Source organism: Chelonoidis abingdonii, chromosome 10 (assembly GCF_003597395.2).
Source record: "Chelonoidis abingdonii isolate Lonesome George chromosome 10, CheloAbing_2.0, whole genome shotgun sequence".
In the NCBI taxonomy this organism is placed as follows: domain Eukaryota; kingdom Metazoa; phylum Chordata; order Testudines; family Testudinidae; genus Chelonoidis; species Chelonoidis abingdonii.
Genome location: NC_133778.1, coordinates 17,273,553 through 17,293,839, shown reverse-complemented (window position 1 = coordinate 17,293,839; position 20,287 = coordinate 17,273,553). Strand labels below are relative to the sequence as shown.

General features: G+C 41.7%; 1 protein-coding gene across 5 annotated transcripts in view; it reads left to right on the top strand.

Annotated features, from left to right (window-relative positions):
* ZDBF2 (zinc finger DBF-type containing 2) overlaps positions 1 to 18,981 on the top strand; it is a 38,199-nt gene extending 19,218 nt beyond the window's left edge. For 4 of the 5 annotated variants that reach the window (XM_075069973.1, XM_032779229.2, XM_032779230.2 and 1 more), the window contains one exon: positions 6,331 to 18,981. In XM_075069973.1, the coding sequence (XP_074926074.1) occupies positions 6,331 to 9,094 (2,764 nt within the window). In that variant the 3' untranslated portion in view covers positions 9,095 to 18,981. Of the gene's footprint in view, positions 1 to 6,316 lie in introns of all 5 variants that reach the window. The other variant, XM_075069975.1, reaches the window with a different exon arrangement.
* Positions 18,982 to 20,287: the final 1,306 nt, after the last annotated feature.

Here is a 20,287-nt window from a genome sequence, read left to right as displayed (position 1 = left end):
GAATTGTGAAAGAGTGTACTCAACATTTGGCATGCTCCCCACAGCTGCATGTAGCACAGCAGACTTGTTCCCCATCTGGTGCCTCCTGTTGATGGTAGTCTCTTTCCATGTAATTCAACCAGGTCACGTTCAAATCCACCCCTTCTGAGATAAGTGTCCCACAAATAAACAGTCCAGTGCTCTTACAAAAGGTCTTCGGCTTTGACTCTGAGCCCTGTATGGCTTGTGCTCTCTAGGCTCAGGGTTTTGAGGGTCCTTATCCCCTCATATTGGGGGTGCTTCACACCACCTTCCCTCGGTGGCTAGTAAGGAAACACAAGCCCTCCCATTTCTGGGTTCCAGACCAGGGATCCTGTAGTGAGCAGGCAAGATCTGTCTATTCATATCTATCCCTGGGCTTCTTCCTACAATAACCTTTTAGCAGGCCGCCTCCCCACAGCCTCACGGTATTCACTCACCCCTGGAATCCTCCGACAAAATCCCAAACTAAAAACATAAACTTAATCCGACTTCCTTCCTCTCAGGCTTGGCCTTTCATGCCACCTATTCTTCTGCAGGCTTCCAGCTTCCAATATACTTCAAGGCTCTCTTGTTTATTTTTACATCTTCAGCTATTTGCTCTTCAAAATCCTTTTTGTCCCTTTTAATTTCTTTCTTATATATTGCCTACTGTTCCTGTTTATTGGCTTCAGTAGGGTTAGATTTACAAATTTTGAAGGATTTCTTTTTGGCTCAAATACCCTCTTGAACCTTGTTTAGCCATATTGGTTTGCTCTCCTTCCTTCCTTGTAATATTTTTTTTTATGTAATATATGTGAATAGTGTACAAATGTGTATGCACATACACACACTAACTCAGACAGTGCACATTTTGTATATAATGTGTATGGTCTGTTCCCCTAAAGAGGAACATGGCACATTTAGATAATGTGTTACACAAATGCTTTGTACATGTGTATGTGTATAATATAGAGACATGCATGAATGAACACACGCTCACACCGCATAACACATTAACTAGATGTGTCATGTTCCCCTTGAGCAACTGATTCGGATATCTGCTTTATATCCACGGACGATGTTTGTGGATCAGATGCGGATACAAATTTTGTATACACGCAGGGTTCTAAAGATAAGACCTGTAAGTTGTAATTTTGCAATTTTAATGGCCACACTCAGCCAGTATCCTGACTGAAAGCTCAGTCAGTATCCTGACTGAGCCTTAACTATGAAGCCACTACCAGTACTTCCATAATAATCAACTCCTGGGGTGAAACAAACATCTTTTATGTTTTAGTGTAATCACATCATTCACATGTAACAACCAAGAATCAGTGAGTAAGAAGATAGTGAAAGTGTTTTATTACTTTGTGTTTTAGCCATTATGATGTTCTTATGTGCTGTATTGATGGAAGGAGGAATATTTCTGAAGAATGTTCCACACTATTGACAGTGTTTTCTTTCAAAGGCACAATGCATTAATCCCTATACCGTGGGATGCTGTCACAAATCTGTAACGTTCCACAGTACTCTCTAACCCAGGGGTCCCCAAAACGATGCCTCTAAATGCGCCCGCGTCCTGGCCGGCGGAGGAGCATCCGCCGAAATGCTGCCGAATTTCTGCGGCATTTCGGTGGCTACGCCTCTCGATGCTGCCGACAAGTGACGTCATCAAAAGGCGTTGCCACTGAAACGCTGCAGAAATTCCGCGGTGACACCTCTTGATGACGCCACTTGCTGCCGACAAGCAACGTCATCGAGAGGCATCGCCGTCAAAATGCCGCAGAAATTTGGCAGCATTTGGGCAGATGCTCCACCACCGCCATGGTCCTTTATCTAGCGCCTGCCAGATGAAAAGGTTGGGGACGACTGCTCTAACCAGTTGATGTTCCAGTGCTGTAGAGCACTAATTGGTGGTTTGAAATTGGTTTCCTCGGATATAAAGGGAATAGCTCAGAATAAAGAAATGATGTTGACATAATGCATATAACACTTTGTTTATATTTACAACCCTTGAATGTTTATCTGAAAAATTGCATTTAGTCATTGTGCAGTCCTTGTGTGCACACGTGTATATGCATATAATTCCTGTGTGCATATGTGTATTCTGTTCGTGTGTGGTCACACACTTACATTCCTGTTATTCCTGTCCAGCTATTTATAATACAAAGACACGAGTGAAATTATTTGCTTGCTTTGCACAAGTGCTTGATAACCACAGGCTACTCTAGCTGCAACACTGCAACATTACATTAAGCTTTCCTGCAGCATAGTGCTACCAATCAAATGCAACTTGAAGCTAGCTCAAGGAGCAGGCAGATTGTCTCTTCTGATTTTGCTGTCCCCAAAATAAAATTTTATAAACAGTTCTCCCCCGTTGCTCTGGTAGGTCAGAGTACTGTTAATTACTGTGATAGGGATTCTTGGCACCAGGAGTGCTTCTGGGAATAGTGCTGCAGTCTCTTGTATGCAGAAGATTCTCAGGTCTTTCCTCCCCATCATACACTGTATTTACATTCACAGACTGAAAACTAAAAATATATATTTAAAGAATCTTTAGGTTTTCATGAAATTAAAAATTCAGACCTTTAATTCATGATGTCCTGGGGAAAGAATTGTGTGAGTTTAGGACAGAATGTGAGGTTGAACTATTATCCACTCTACATTTTATTTAAATTCAGAGATAAAAAACAAAAAACCTAAACACCAAAATTAAGGTTTCCATGACATTCAGTTGTTCAATTCACTGTATTCTGAGGAAAAAATAGTGTAAGTTAAGGACATTTTGTGAGTGTGAACTTTGAGAGTCTGACTTTGGCTGGTTTGTGTTACAACCTCAGTACTATCTGTCCATTTACTTACTTTTACTGTGCTCATTAGCATTATTTAATTGTAGTACATGTGTATTAACTTTGTCAAAGTTGTGTAATTTTAATTATAAAAAAGCTAATAAAATGGTAAAATCTGTTACTTCCTTTATAAGCCAGTATATTAAGTAAACAAATTTACTATCCTGATAGTACTAGACTTTTTTAAAAGGGTAAATATTTGCCCGATATCACAGTTTACAGATTGTGTTAGTTTAGTTTTTATTAATGTAGTGTTTTAGTCATAGGCCACTGCACATAATACAGTATATACAAATTTCAAATTGACAATTCAAAAAAACAGATACAAATTTTAGAAATACAAATTAATATGTAAGATTAACCCTTCCCTAACATCACCGTCACTAAAATTATATACAAAACCAAGAGAAATATATTAGAACACGATTTCCTTTTAGTCAAAAGTAGCCTCACTTTCACATTCTATTTTCATATTTTTATGGCTGACTTGACAAATAAGGCAGCAGTCCATATAACTTGGCACACTTCCACTGGATAGCAAGTATTCGAATTTCTGAGCTGATATGGTGAAAGGTATTTGCTCCAGGAATGGAAATATCCATTTATTTCTTGGGGAGCAGTACAGGTTACAAGATCATAAATAGTGTAAAGTATCAGAAGGGTAACTGTTAGTCTGTATCCACAAAAACAACAAAGTGTCTGGTGGCACCTTAAAGACCAACAGATTTATTTATGCATAAGCTTTTGTGGGTAACCGCCGCCCCCCAGCTCTTCAGATGCATGGAATGAAAATTACAGATACAATCATAAATATGTGTACTGGCACATGAAGAGAAGGGAGATACCTTACAAGTGGAGAACCAGTGTTGACAAGGCCAATTCAGTAAGGGTGGATGTGGTCTACGCTTAATAATTGATGAAGAGGTGTCAATACCAAGAGAGAGAAAAGTGCTTTTGGGGTGAGCCAGCCACTCCCAGTCCCTATTCAAGCCCAAATTAATGGTGTTCAGTTTGAAAAGGAATTGTAGCTCAGCAGTTTCTCTTTGAAGTCTGTTTTTGAAGTTTTTTTTATTGAAGGATAAATCTAAATCTATTTTTGAACGTCCAGGGAATTGAAGTGTTCTCCTTGTGGCTTTTGTATGTTACCATTCCTGATGTCTGATTTGTGTCCATTTATTCTTTTACGTAGAGTTTGTCCGGTTTGGCCAACATACATGGCAGAGGGGCATTGCTGGCACATGATGGCATATATCACATTGGTAGATGTGCAGGTGAATGAGCCCCTGATGGTGTGGCTGATGGGGTTGGGTCCTCTGATGGTATCGTTAGAGATAGGGACAGAGTAGGCAACAGGGTTTGTTACAGGGATTGGTTCCTGGGTTAGTGTTTCTGTGGTGTGGTGTATAGTTGCTGGTGAGTATTTGCTTCAGGTTGGGGGGCTGTCTGTAAGCGAGGACAGGCCTGCCTCTCAAGGCCTGTCAGAGTGTACTCTGCCTTCAACCTGGACAGACCTGCATGGACAAAGACATACCAGCCTACCTCCCTTCCAAATAGGCTCTTTGCATATTACAAATTAATGTATATTACTTAACTAGCCAGTATTACCAGTTCCTTTAGATTTTCTACTGTGTCCCAGGTAGATATGCATTTCAGTACTGAAAGTTTGTTGCTTTTGGACATGAATCTTTCTTAGTAGTAGGCCTTGCTGACCATGTAATGACCAAATACCCTCGTTACTTGGGCAAAACTCTAGAGTTTGCTGTTATAAGGAGTGAAGGATTGATCCATGGATCCATATTTCGCATTTTAAAAGTAGATTGAAAAGAAAAAGATAAAATGATTCACTGGTGAGGTATATCTACTACTGTACATGTTAAAATCTTTATAAATACTCAGATTAAATAAATTGCATGTTTCTAAACAGGATAATTAGACTTTGTTTTTTAATGGATTAATGGCATGTACTTTTTTAGTTTCAAAACTGAAACACTTTTGAACTATATAAACATTTTGATTGTTACATAAAAATATAATTTTGAAAAAATAGCCAAACCCAATGTTTTACTGTTGGAGGCAATAGTTCTCCCATGTTGAGAATTTGTCTGCCAACTTTCAATCAGCAAACATTTTAATGTCTGTATTTGAGTAAATCCTTATGGTGAGACTGTACAATGAAAAGTGGCTAGGTAGAAATGCTTGCTCCTTACTGCGCAGATTTGCTCCCTCTGTGGAACCCTATGATGATATTTGCAGAGTCATATTTCAGGGAACCACTCTTTAAAAGAGGAGAATTAATGTACAAAGATGCTTATAAAGCTCTGTATAGCAGAATGATTAGTAGATCAACTATACATTAAAATAACTTTATTGTTCTTTAAAAATCAATGGGATTAAAAGAAAAAGATTTTTTTCTTTTTTTCTGCTATCACTTGTAGAATAATGATACTAACGTGTTTTTTAGCCATTCTGAAAAGCTCCTTACTAGGAGAGAGTGAAAATAATATCTGCCTGATCCTTTATGGCAGGGGTGAGCAAACTACGGCTTGCGGGCCATATCCGGCCTGTCAGACCTTTTAAATCTGGCCCTTGAGCTCACACCGGGGAGTGGGGTCAGGGGCTTGCCCCACTCCACATGGCTCCCAGTTAACAGGTGGCATGTCCCCCCTCTGGCTCCTATGCATAGGAGCAGCCAGGGGGCTCCGCACACTGCCCCTGCTCCAAGCCGTGCCCCTCCAATTGGCCATGGTTCCTGGCCAGTGGGAGCTGCGGGGGCGGCGCCTGTGGACAGGGCAGCACTCAAAGCTGCCTGGCTGTGCTTCCGCGTAGAAGCTGGAGCTGGGGACATGCCACTGCTTCCAGGAGATGCTTGAGGTAAGCACTGTCAGGAGCCTACACCCCTGAGCTCCTCTGTTCCCCGCAACCACCTGCCCCAGCCCTGATCCACCTCCTGCCCTTCAAACCCCTCAATCCCAGTATGAAGCCCCCTCCTGTACCCCAAATCCCTCATCCATGGCCCCAGCCGGAGCCCTCACCCCACCCCCCTGCATCACAACCCACTGCCCCCCCGGAGACCCTCCAACACCCTGAGCTCCTCATTTCTGCTCCATCCTAGAGCCTGCACTCCCATATGGAGCCCTCACCCCCTCGTGCACCCATACCCCCTATTTTGTGAGCATTCATGGCCCACCGTACAATTTCCATACCCAAATGTGGCCCTCAGGCCAAAAACTTTGCCCACCCCTGCTTTATGGAATCAGACAAATGCCCAGTTTGTCTTCCTTCTTTGGGGTGCTTTATGGAACATTGTCTTTGTTTCCTTTCTTTTCTTGAAGCTTTACTTTGTAAAGTACTGTAGGTAGTGATTTCAGTTTGTTCTTAGTCTTAATGCATTATACTTTAATAATGGTTATGGAACTCTTAATTCTTTTGTTTGAAAAACTTTATATGTATTTACAACATTTATACAGTTTGTTTTTTCCAGACCAACATATGATGAAATGCCATTTCCCATCTCCCCAATGGCTCCCCAGGATGTTTTCCTGCTTCCAGAAGAGGAGGAGAAAGAGGTGGTAAGAAGCATACGGGAGATGCCTGGCACAGACAGTGAATCCATTGTTAAATCATGCACCCCTTCTCCTTGCAGATCTCAGGAGGGCATAAAGTCAATTTCTGTGCCACAGACATTTATCCAAAAACTAAAGATGGGACAGGAACACGTCTTAGAAATATCTCGGCAAACTTTGGACATCTGTAGCAGTGAGAAAAAACATACACTAATGGATGGCACTCAGATTGCAAATAGTAGCCATGATGGCCAGTTTACAGATGTGAGCCCAGTATCTCACCATTTGCGTAGCACCCCTTTATGTCACAGTTCTCCTGTTAACCCTGTAATTGCAAAAAATATTAGGTACGCAGCAACATCAAATTTGATTCCAAATAGCAGATATGATCACATTCAGAAGGATGTATGCCACAAGGATGGATCATTAAACACAAATCCTAATCCTGTTCTGGCATCAGTCCACCCAAAGAACCCTTCATTTTCATGTCAGAGACCTACCTGCAGCCAAGGCAACACTTCATATATTATCTCAGGTCAACCTTTTTTTAAACTAGATGGTTTACAATCTCAGGATGAAACTTTGGTGTCTGACTTCTATCTCAGGGATCTTGAGGGTACTAGCAACTCACTAAGTTTTGGGGCATCCCCACATTTAACAAGATACAAAGACATGAAGGTGAGCAGGGTTGATGAAACTTCAGTAGATGGGATAATTGAAGAAGTCATTCTGAAGTACTGCCATGCAGCTCCACCTAATGAGTTGTCTTGCAAAGATGAAGAGAGTAATTCCTCTTTAAATATTTCATCACTTCTGGATCACAGTAGTCTAGAGGGCTCTGAAATTAGTTTTGATTGTGAGGCACCTTTTTGCTCAGGAGCAGGCCTACCCAAGGCAGCTACAAAGGATATAGAATTCCTAAAAGAGGTCCAAGTAAACCTGGAAGATAGGAACTATGGAACTCAACTTAGTTCAGTTCTAAAAGGTGGTTCAGTGGAGCAAACAAAAGCAGCAAAACAGGATATAATAATTCATAATGAGGAACCAGTTCTTCCAGCTCTGCCTCATGTGCCTCCTTCCTTTGTGGGAAAGACGTGGTCCCAGATAATGTATGAAGATGATATAAAAATTGAAGCACTTGTGCGTGATTTCAAGGAAGGTCGTTTCCATTGTCATTTCAACAGTGAACCCTCTGCCAACTGTACAGGGAAGGGGATGAGGAAGAAGAAGCAGAAAGATGAAAGGAAGAGTGACATTGTTACAGGTAACAGAACAGAAACTTCATCGATTAAAGCATTGCCAAAATTGAATGATGCTATAAGTGATGGTTCTGATTTTGATAATCTTTTGGCCTCTGATACACTATGCAACCCACAAATACTTCAAATGCCTAGAAAGAGGACGTGGCGCCTTGCTTCAAGATGCCAAGTGGTCAAAGTCAGCCATGGAACCCAAACCAGTTTAGTGAACTATCCAATAGTAAAAAGAAAAATCATTAGAAAGGAGCCTGATCCACCGGATCAGAAAGCAAGCATTATTTGGTCAGAGAATGAAAGAATTTCAAACATGAAAACCAGACTGTGTGCCCTCAAGCTTCCTGAAGCATATACCAAAATTATGAGCCCTCTGCAGCCCAAGACAGTGGTTTATGTCCTTTCATGTCCAGAGATTAAACAATATAAAGGCAAACCCATAGATGTTCCCAAAATGAGGAGAAATCACAGCTCCACAGACAGCAAGGATTCTGTGAGGTACAGATACAAACAGTGTTCTTTGAAGTATTATGACCCGCTGACAAATCGAATTCTGAAAACACCTCCCAAGAGCACAGTTAGAGAAAAAGCCAAAAAGCCCTCCCATGTTCGACAACTGTTTAGGAGTCTAAGCCTTGATGCAAACACAAAGAAATTATCTGATACACAGAAAGAATGTACACCATCTAAATTCTTCAATTGGCCAGGCTCCTATAGTTCTTCAGCGACTTTCCTGTCAGATCCAGTTAAAGGGAATGATATGAATTCAAGTCTGAGGACAGATGGAGCTTCCATTTCCACAGAAAGGTCTGATTTTCCGGTATTTGTTCACTCAGAGAAGTCCTATAAACACGTCGTCCTTTCACCTTTGAACTCTCATCAGTCTCAGATAGAAGATGTTAGATTAACCCCAGTTAATAGCAGGGTTGCCAAAACACCTTTGAAGTCAATCAGGAGCGAACGGTTGGAGAGGGAGAATTCAAAGACAGTGTGGAAGAGGAAAGAAGGCACTAGTAGAGAACCAGGTTTTTCCAAAAAGGCTTCAGGACCCATGTCTGTCAATTGTGGCCTTGTGAGAAGAGGAAGTAGAGTAGCCTCAGGCAAACAAGCATCCAGAACTAAAAAGCAAAAAAAAGAGCAGATAAGAAGGGAGCTCTCCTCTTGTGCCCAAAAATCTTCTTCTGTCTTCTCCATCCATAGGCATCAGACAAGGAAACCTACTTTGAGAAAGCACCTCAAAAAGGAAAAACTTGATGCTAAAAAGCTAAAAGTTAGGAGGAAACCCAGGACGACATTTTTGAACTCTACAGTCACTTCAGGGATTACTGAAAAGAGGCAGAAAATCACAGCAGGGTCTTTTCCGAAGAAGCCAGAACTAGCGTCTTCCAAAGTTAGGAGCTGGGAGATGAGGATCTCCCCAGCACTGTGAAACGGCTGTCTGGAGGAACTTCTAGTATACGTGTATTGGGAGGCTGTCTTGTTTTACCAGGAGATAGCTAGCCAATAAAACAACAATAAACTTTTACTTACCCAACAACTGGGAATAGGCTGAGGGAAAGAGTGAATGGAAGGTGTTTATACAAAATCCAGGTAATGTGCCAGAACTGCAGATACAATGAATTGAAAGTCCAATAATAAACTACTGTAGCAACAAACTAATTTCATGTTGCTGGAATATGGGCACACTATATATTGCACTGTTTTTCTTCGAGTGATGGTCCCTATTGAATTCCACTGAGAATTTGCATGTGTGCCATTCGTCTGGAGCTGGAGCATTTGAAAGTAGTAGTGTCCATTGGTCTGCGCATGCACCCCTTGCCTTGCCTCGTGGATTCGTACTAGGTGATAAAGAGCGGGGTGGACAGACTGCATATCCAGTTCCTTGTCACAGCTGCATGGTCCAAGTCCAAGCTAATTGTGTCCTCTCATCTCTGATGCACTTTTAAAAGAAAAATGTTTTAGAAATTGTCTATAGTTAGTTTTTTATTCTGCTGTTATTACTGTTTCTTAGGTAGTTATGTTTTTAGTAATAGTTTTTGTAGGATTTGGACTTTGGGGGAATCTGTTTTTCTTGTCCCCAGCAGTCACATGCCCGTGCTGGATTATGCCAAAGATGCCGGGATTCAAGATTTGCGCTTCCTGCCCCCGTTTTGTTCTCCATCAGCGATGAGCACCAACACTGCTTCTACTGCTTGGGAGAAGCCCATATTTTATCAGCAGTATATGCCAGTCCTTCTCAAATCATACCTGAGAAGGCCAGGCTTTCCTCCTCAAGAAGCACCTCATGGAGGTTACCATGACGCCGCAGTTAGACCCAGTCCAATGACCAACCCCTGTACATCTGCCTGAGGAAACCTAGTAGTGTGCCTCTGGCCTCGGAGCTTGAACCTGGCTCTGGTGGTACCGCTGCTATGGACCCCATGCCAGGGCTTAGTCAGGAAGCAAGGAAGCGTGGACATAAGCATGGCAGTAAGTCTTCCTCCAAACCAAAAAAGAATGATGCACTTTCCATGAGTTCCAGCCACAGAGAAGCAGCCTGTTCCAAGGCGCTCATGCATGACACAAAATCTGTGCAGACCAACAGAACTGCCGGTAAAGAGAACCAAGCTGCACATGCCTTCAGTGTCAGCTGCCCTTAAGACAAGGGAGCCACCAGTTCCTGGACAGTCCTCTGCTCTAGTGCTGGCTACAGAATAGGTACCGTTGATGCTGGGATGCTTGGAGAAAGCATTGGAGTCACATGAGCAGTTTGCCCTGGGGGAACCAAGATGTTCGCATCTTCCTCTGCCACCTGCCTAAAAAAGGCTGATCTTCTATCTGGCATTTGCCACAGTCAGGCCCCACTTGGATGCCACCTCCTTCTGTGGATTGCATGCTTCTGATGGTACTGCCATTGGAACCAGGATCTGAGTTCTCATTGTCCTTGGTTTCCAATGGAGCACAAGAGCCGCTCGTTCCCTATTGCCAGTATGAGTACCCAAAAGGACGGTCAGTGGCGTGGGCAATACCTTCCCTTCCCCAACAACAGAGAAGCCACTGGTTGCCTTCACCCTGGGGCCCATCGCAACATCCACTCAATCAGTCTTTCTGGCCCTATTGAGGGTCCTGATCTCAGTACCTATTCTCAGAACCTGCCTATTCCACGAGAGAGGCTTTGCCTCTGTTCTCGGTTAGGGCACCTCTGAGAGACGCTCTGAACAAGTTATGGACGATGAACTGCTCAGTCCTGTTCCAACGGTACTGCCAGAGCAGGAATGCTTCCCTTCATCCTCTTCAAACACTGCAGTCACTTCAGCCTCCCCTTTGTCTCCTGGTGACTTTTGCCAGTTCCAATAACTTCTGCAAATGATGGCGGATGAGCTGCGTAGTCCACTGGAGGAAGTACAAGACAAACTGCATCAGCGCCTGGACAGCTTTCATTCCTTAGTATTGAGCAGGGTTGCCCTACCAATCAACAATGCTATTTTTCAGCCAGCTTGAACGGTTTGGCATATCCCGACCACTTGAACACAGAGAAGAGATACTACATACCGACCCAGGAGTCGGAGTTTTCTTTCCCTACCCCAATTCTCTCATGGTACAAGCAGCAACAGAACGCACCAGACAAAAACATCTGTGCTCCACCCTGACAGATAAGCAGGGCAAACATTTTGAGCTTCTGGGATGCAAGGTCTTCTCTTCAGCAAGCCTCCAATTCCAAATTTCAAACTACCAGGCCTTGTTGGCCAATTAATGATGGCAAAGTGAAGGACTTTATTGAAAAGCTGCCTCAGCAAGACTGAGCACTGTTAGGTTCTTGGGAGGCTACAGGCCTACCCAGAGTGCTCTGCAAGGACGAGGCCCACACACACCGTGAGTTATTTGGCTTGAATGAAGGTAAAGTGACACACCCGCAACAGGGACTCCGGGCGTTGCTGTCACGGAGGCGGGGAACCCAGCGCACCGAAGCTCGGCCTGGTATGGAATCCAAAGGTGGGATCGAAGCCATGCAGCTATATATACAGGGTACAAAAACAGCTCATACATAAGCAAATAGGGGCTTTCTACGGGTCTGCCCACCCATTGGCTTAAGGCCAGGGACTTTCCACAGACTCTTGGCCTAGGGCCATACAAGCGGTTCTTACTGGTTTGCGCAGGTTATGCTAGTATGCTGTGACCTACAATAACCTTTATACTGGCTGCTGTGTCTTACAATAACCTATCGCCGAGAAAGCATAAACACCCTAGCTAGGCCGTAACACAGTCTTCTGCGGTCCCCTACAAGCACGTTTCCAGTCTAGCCTGGAGGAGGGTAAGCTGGTGGCTAGAATGGTGCTTCAGTCGGCTGTGAATGCTGCAGATACCACCTCATGCTCGATGGCCACAGGCATTGTCATGCGAAGGGAATCATGGCTTCACTCATGCAGTTTTCCCAGATAATGGCAGAATACTATTGAGGACCTTCCTTTTGATGAGTCACTGTTTAATCAGAAAACCGACAAATCCCTCCATCCCCTCAAGGATTCCAGAGCCACACTTAGATTGCTGGGTATCTATACACTTGAACACAAGAAAAATTCTACTGCCTACCCCCTACAGTGATTCATGTCTCCCTAGTTCTTCTATCAGAGGCCATATAAACCTTATGGTAAGTGCCAGAAGACCCAATGAATCCCACTCTCCAGGCCCGGCTTCTCAGGCTTCATCATCTTACATGCAATCCTCTCAGAAGTGATATTTCTGTGTACCACTAGAGAACCGTCAACCACCAGGCCCTTTGCCATGGACCCAACCCATCCCCTTTGGGATCATCTAGCACTCTTCTTACCAGCTTGGAGTGCAATAACAACTGATAAGTGGGTCCTGGATGCCATCCACTATGGTTATACAGTCGAGTTCACTACACTACCTCATCCACATCCCCTGCCTTGATTCCTTTTCAGGGACCACTCTCATGACAGCATCCTTGCCCTAAAAATAGACACTCTGCTGCAAAGGGGAGCAATAGAGCACATTCTTTCAAACTATCAGGGCACAGGGTTATTCCACTTACTTCCTGGTACCCAAGGAAAAGGGTGTCTGGAGACCAATCCTGGACCTACGGCACTTCAGCCACTTCATCTGCAAGCCCAAGTTTGTTATGGTTACCTTAGCGGCCATCATACCTTCTCTAGAAAAAGGCATGTGGGTTTACGGCTCTATTTTCATATAGACATCCATCCAACCTACAGGAGATTCCTGAGGTTCACTTTTGGGTCCTCAGCATTTGCAATGCGGGGTTCTACCATTTGGACTCACCACTGCTCCCTGGGTCTTCACCAAGGTTTTCTCTGTCATAACAACCCACCTCAGGCACACTGGGGACCTTATTTTTCCTCTTCCTCACACCCGCACGCTCAGTGGAATACAATAAGGACTATCACTTGAAGAAGAACATGTTACTTACCTGTAACTGGAGGTTCTTTTGAGATGAGGGTCCCTATCTGTATTCCACTTTCCTCTCTGCTGCCCCTCTGCTGTGATCTATTTGATTTGTGGTGGAGAAGGAACTGGAGACAGGGTTGGTCTGCTCCACCCTTTATTGCCTTGGACAAATCCATGAGACAAGGGAAGGATGTATGTGGACCAAAGGACGCTACTGCTTTCAAATTTTCTGGCTCCCGACACATGACATGCATGCATAAACCCTCTGTAGAATACAGATAGGGACCACCGATCTCGAGGGTAAGTAACCTCCTCTTCTATTGTGTAAAGTTACAGAAATTCTGTATTTGTTTAAATTAAGCACTTAGGACCCTATTTACTACACTTCAGCGGACTGTCACCCTTTACAGGAGACACACTGTGAGCTTGAATTGTATCATATTGTATTGTGTGATAGTAAATTCAGTGCATTATGGCGCACTAGACTATAATAAAAGTATCACGTAGAATCAACATTACTTATTGTGCCTACCTTTCCTCACAATTGTAAAGTGTAAAAATATGATTAAACAATTGCACTAGAAATTAAACAGAGTAATATTAATTAGTAAGGAATATATATTTTGTGTTTGTATGTGTATATTCACACCTAATTTATACATACAATACATTTTCAAGACTGTTTCAAAGGCAGTTTAAATTAATACAGTATGATACAAAGCAGATCAGTGCAATGGTGTCTTCAACAAAATATACAATTACAGTATTGTAGCAAGTTGTGCTATTAGTGTTTTTCTAAAACCATGTCCAGCTTTATTGGACAAAACAAGAGCACTGTGAACTTTCACTGTAGCAATAACGGATGATGTTGGGAAGGAAATAATAATCTTTCCAGTACTATACAAGCAACATGGTTGAGGTCCTAATGAAACCTCAAAAACTAAAAGAAAGTTAGAGTTAAATCTGAAAATTTAGCTTAATGGTTTGATTCATAATTCACCTTTGAATCGTTGAATAGAGCAGAGAAAAAGGTTATACTGGTGAGTGTGAATGACAGTGGGTTATCCTAAATTTCAGCCTTAACTGTTAAGTCCTTTTGGGTTTTTTTGTATATTTAAAGCAGACTTGTTTTTACTTCAACTTAGTTTACTGTAGTTGAGAGTTTACTTCTTTTTAAAACTTAGTAAAATATTTTAAAAAACAGTCTAAGGCCATCAGAGTTTAGTCAGCTAAGGACTATTTTGTCAATACTTAACTGCAGTTTTTAAATAATCATATTCTATACTGACTTATGGTTGGTTATTGACAGTCTTAACAATTCCACATACCTCTGGGTGGGTACCTGCTAAATTCACAGCCATGAAAAACACGTCATGGACCGTGAAATCTGGTCTTCCCTGTGAAATCTGGCTATTGTAGGGTAGTCACAGTATTGCCACCCTTACATTTGTGCTGCCTTCAGAACTGGGCAGTCAGAGAGTGGCATCTGCTGACCAGGCGTCCGCCACCACCAGTGCAGAAGTAGAAGTGGCATAGTATGGATGGGGTCATGACTTTTGAGGGAAGCAGACCTGGCCTTACAGTGGGCGATGTGGGTTAACCTCCCAGGGTGTCGTGGTCAGGAGGGCACTGTGGTCTCATCCCTCCCCTTCCCAACTAAGGCCTCTTTAACCCCCAAGCACTGGTCCCGGAGCTGGGGAGGGACTGGGCTGTGGGAGCCCTGGTCAGGGGCTTCTACCAGGTGCTGGGCTCCAGCTTCTAGTTCTGGCCTGGGTGGAAAGGGATGGGACTTCCTCTTCCTCTGCACAGGTCACACCCGCTTCTGGGAACCTCCCCGGGCTGTAGGAAGTTCTGTGGCTGCTGGCTGGGAGCCCAGCTCTGAAGGCAGCGCCGCCGCCAGCAGCAACATAGAAAAGAGAGTGGCAATATTATGTCATGCCACCTTTACTTCTGTGCTGCTGCCGCCTTCAGAACTGGGCTTCCGGCCAGCAGCTGCCACACTACGACCACCCAGCTCTGAAGGCAACAGTGCAAAAGCCCATAGCCTTTTTTCTTTTTAGAACTATTATAGTGACAGCCTCTTTTGTCAAGGCATGTTTAGAAGGCACAGACCTTGATCCTGCAAACACTTCTGCTCTTTGAACTCCATGAGACGAGGGCCAGCTCCAGGCACCAGCGAAGGAAGCAGGTGCTTGAGGTGGCCGATACAAAGGGGCGGCATTCTGTCCGCTATTGGGGCGACCAGTCCGGGTCTTTGGCGGGAATTCGGTCCCTCTCTTCCTCTTCAGTCCCTCTCTTCCTCTTTGAACTGCCGCCGAAGAGGGAGTGAAGGACCCGCCGCTGAACTGCCACTGAAGAATGGAGCGGCATGATTGAGCTGCCACCAATTTGTTTTTTTTGTTGTTGTTGTTTGGGTTTTTTTCGCCGCTTGGGGTGACAGAAAACCTGGAGCCGGCCCTGCATGAGACTGTTCACCTGGGTCAGGTGTAGCATGTGCTTACAATATCTGCAAGATCAGCATCTTAATTTGGAGATGTACAACTTAATAAACCATACAAAATTGTTTGGAATCTTCTGAAATCCATTTGAAAATTAAAAAATAGCAGTAATTTGGAATGGAAAAGACCCATCTAGCCTTATTATACATCTTCTTGCCCATGCACAGGATGATTGTGCATATGCAAGAAGAAAAAGTTTGGAAAAATGCAAATAAACCAGTTATTTAAAGTGTCCATGGTCACTAGTTTGAGTTAAGGACTTAGTGGACTTCAAAATGTTGGTTTTAAAAAACACCATTTCTGAGTTTTATTAAATAAAGAGAAGCACCATAAACAACTAATATATATATATTAAATAATACTCTTGGCATCTCTTCTTTTGATGCATCTGCATAATTCCCATGAGAAATAAAAGTTGCATGTATTTACATCACCAGAGATTAGATTCTTTTGTAACTCTTGGTCCAACTTTTTTTTTAACTTGGGAAATATCTTTTATTTTCCCAGAGACCTTCTTATATAGTTGTCAGACCAAGACAGAATCCGAGAACTATGTTATAAATAACTGGAAATAAGGGTTTCTTTTTTAAAAAAAGAAAGAAAAAACCCACCACAGGTAGCCCCATTAACTAATTGTGCCTCTATAATTTGATATTTTGTCTAATAATATAACTGATTTTTTAAAAAGCAAAGTTGTAAAGGAAAGGTTTTTATAGCAAAGTTAATTTTTAAATAAAAGTTTTAAAACAAAAGGATTTTCTTTAGAGGTAAACTTATGTTTTAAATCAAAGTTTTAAACTAAGTTAGTACCATAGGTAAATCTCATGCTGACATATATTTTTATGGTATAAGAATGTCCTCTGTACCTAACTTGTTCTGACTCATTTTTGGATATGCATAGTTCTGTTTGTAAATAGGGTTTTGTGCACATTCTACTTGAGAATAATTGCGTGTAATATATATATTTACGTTCAATAAATGGACTGTCCTTCATGTTCATCAATTATAAACTTGTGCTTCTCCCACATACACAACTTTCCCTTGGAACCTCGTAATATCCACATGTTGAAGACTTTAGAATGTAAAAAATGTTATGCACTTTTGCATGAAAATTCTTTTGTAAATAGGGCCCTAAGTCAGAGTGATTTTTGTAAAAATTAAATAATTTACTATATTTAAATAAGAGTTTAAATAATTATATATTTTCCTTTAAAACCAGTAGGAAGAGTAACAGCTTATTTTTTTAAAGAAAAGAAAAGTACTTGGAATATAAGTTTTGGAAAATTATTGCTGTAATAGTGGCAAAATAATATCTATTGTATGTTAAAACTCCTTTATATACCTGACTTATGACTGTTAAAGACCTTTTCTGTGCATGCTCAATGAATATGAAACAGAGAAAACAACGACATGAGAGGTAAATATAGAAACTCGGAAAGAAAACAGAGGGGAGGTAGTGGCAAAGAGATGCTCATAGGAAGCCAATGTGTGTTTGTTTATGGGGTCGGTGAGAGTCATTTGTTTGAAAATGTCAACCCTGCTCTTTTTAAAGTGGTTGTGAGATGTGTGTCTAATTCCCTGGATACACATCTCCCATTAAAATGAATGGAACAGATTCTGCTACCATTATACATGTTTAGTACCTTATTTCATGAGTAGTCCCACTAAAAACAAAAAACACAAATAAAGATGGTAGAATCTGGTCCAGTGAAAATGTGGGAAGGGATGTGAATGAACTTCTGATCATATTGAAGGTAATGGAAATATTAGTTTTGACTTAAGTGGGGCCAGGATTTCACCCAGTGTATCTAAATCATTTGCACACACTGAAAGCCTCAACCCAGATTCACGCAGGGAAGCAAAAAAGAGGGAATGGACTAGAGGGGGCGTTATTTTATATTATATGAGTAGTAGCAAAAAAAAACACTTCTAAAATAAATTTAGTGAAAGCTTAGACAAAGAATATTTTGTAACAGCTGAAAGAGAATAGTTCCCAGCCCTTTTTCTTGGTCCATATTATATATTACTGACTTTTACACATTTTTTTTACGTTTCATTGATTAAAACAAATTTGTGACTTGTCTGACTTCACTACCATGCTCTCTCCACCATTTAAAACCTGGCATTTCTTCCCCACTGAAATTATTTTATTATTCTTGTTTGTTTGCATTATTGTAGCATCTCGGAGCCCCAGTTATGGACGGGGATCCCATTGTGCTATGTCTAAACATAGAACAAAAGGATAGTTTGTGCCCCAAAGAACTTACAATCTAATATAAATTTAGTAATTTCCCTCTCTTTCTGTTTTGATTTTTTTCTCTGCAATTCTTTCTAGCTAATTTGCCTGTATTAATTTGTATATGATGTTCTCATGATCATAATATCAAAATGTTCTTTTTCGAGGTCCTGATTCGGAAAGGTATTTAAGTATGTGCATAACTAAGTGAACAGAGCTACTCAGAGTTAAACATGTATTTAAGTACACTGCTGTACTGGTGCCCAGCTAGGTATTATCATTTTGCGCTCAATATTTTCACATTTGTCTTATCTTTATTTTGAATTTTCTCCGTTGATGTTGTAGTTCTTTCCCTCTTTTCTGTCTCTGACTCTTCAGTCACTTACTGTTATTACAAACTCACTTTGTCTCACATGTTTGTTGGCCTTGTGCAATGCTGCAGTTAGATGGCTTTCCCATTTAATTAATATAGTTCTTAATACTACTGTTTTTTCAGATTTCCTGTTTTGCCCATTTCCCCTTAAGGCATCTTTGTTTGCGTTAACTCCTTTTTGCGTTTTCTGCCATTAAAAAAATTTACTTTCCATCTGGAAACAAATAATAGGAGTCTCTAGTATGGGACCAAATGAACTAAGAGTTGTTCCAGAAGAGGAGAGAACATCCTAACACTTGAATGCCTGTTTATAATTATGGATTGGACTGGGAAAGTAAAGTAAAAAATATATCATTTTGTAATGTATGCAGAAATTTGTTTTGTGCTATCAGTTGACTTCTTATGAATTACAGTATTTTAGATCACCTTTTCCTGGAAACTTTCCAGTGGCATAGGTCTGAGCATGCCCAGAAAGCAAAAGCAGCAGAGAATCCTGTGGCACCTTATAGACTAACAGAGGTTTTGGAGCGTGAGCTTTCGTGGGTGAATGTGAAAGTGTCTGCGTCTGACGAAGTGGGTATTCACCCACGAAAGCTCACGCTCCAAAACCTCTGTTAGTCTATAAGGTGCCACAGGATTCTCTGCTGCTTTCACAGATCCAGACTAACACGGCTACCCCTCTGATACCAGAAAGCAAAAGTTTTCTTCCTTGTTTGTTTATAATGTGTTACAGATATGTGTTCATTCATTCCTCCAACCATGAAACATCACAAGTCCTGTTTTAATAAAATAAAGACTGAATTTTGCATTTTTGTTAGTTTCTTTATTCATGAAATATAATTTAATATATCTTCAGCTGGAACTATTTGTTCTGGAGAGATCAACACAATTTATGCTTTTTCATAGACAACCTCTCTTGTCTCAAGGATGGTCCAGTCATAATTGATGTGGACATCTATAGTCTCATAATTAGTGACATCCTGGCCCCATTGAAGTTAAAGGGAGTTTTACCATTGACTTCAGTAGAGACAGGATTTTACCCCATGCTCCTGGGTTTATGACAGCAATTGCTTCCATTGAAAGATAATATTTTAGGATAGCATTTAATATATATTCTAGGTGTCTTCAGATGCTAAAATGCATTTAGAGATGAGGGTCAGCCCCGTATGACCTGCCAGCTCCCTGCAGACCACCAGCCAGTTCTCCACAGACCACCAGTGGCCCGTAGCCCACAGCTTAAGAACCTTAATTTAATGAGCTAGAGCAATGTTTTTGATGTGTTACAATTTCATGTAGTCTTCCATCTTGGGTAGGACCACTTGGCTTTACTCTGCAATCCTGTAGATCAAACTAGAACTGACCATGGGAATAGATGAACCAAAAGCACCTTGTGCATAAATGCTTTGTTTTTCTGGTAAACCACAGAATTCTATATCTTTAATCTGGTTATACTGATTAAATATATTTATACTCCCTGCTGCCATACCTCACTAAGAAGATGAGCTCTTACAGGATCTTACAAACTAACCCATATCAGGTTGGATCAATAAACAGCAAGCTTTTAAAGAACATTGCAGAAAAACAGTGGTGTTGGTTCAGTAGGTGGTACTCTTTCTTCTTATGGCCCCAAATTCATCACTGCACTTAAGCATGTGCTGAAGTTTAGGCATGTGTCATAGTTAGAGAGTTTAAGGCTAGAAGGAAACACTAGATCATTTCGTCTGACTTGTATATTACAGGCCACCAACAGTGTCCAGCACCCACACACTAAACCCAACAATCAAAATGAGACCCAAGTGTTACAGCCCATAGGATACTCGACTATTAAGTACCCCAAGAAGAGAATAGGACTGAGTGAGGTGCACTAGTGCTCAAGGCCCCTGCAATGGCAGGTAATTGGTTCAATGAGACATACCCAGATAATTCTGGCAAGTGACCTGCTTCCACATACTACAGAGGAAGGTGAAAAACACCCAAAATTCTCTACCAATCTGGCACAGTGAAAAATTCCTTCCTGACCCAACATATGACTATCAGATCCCAAGCATGTGAGCAAAAACCAACTACCCAAGCACCTTAGAGAATGCTCAGTGCCACCTCAGAGCCCTGGCT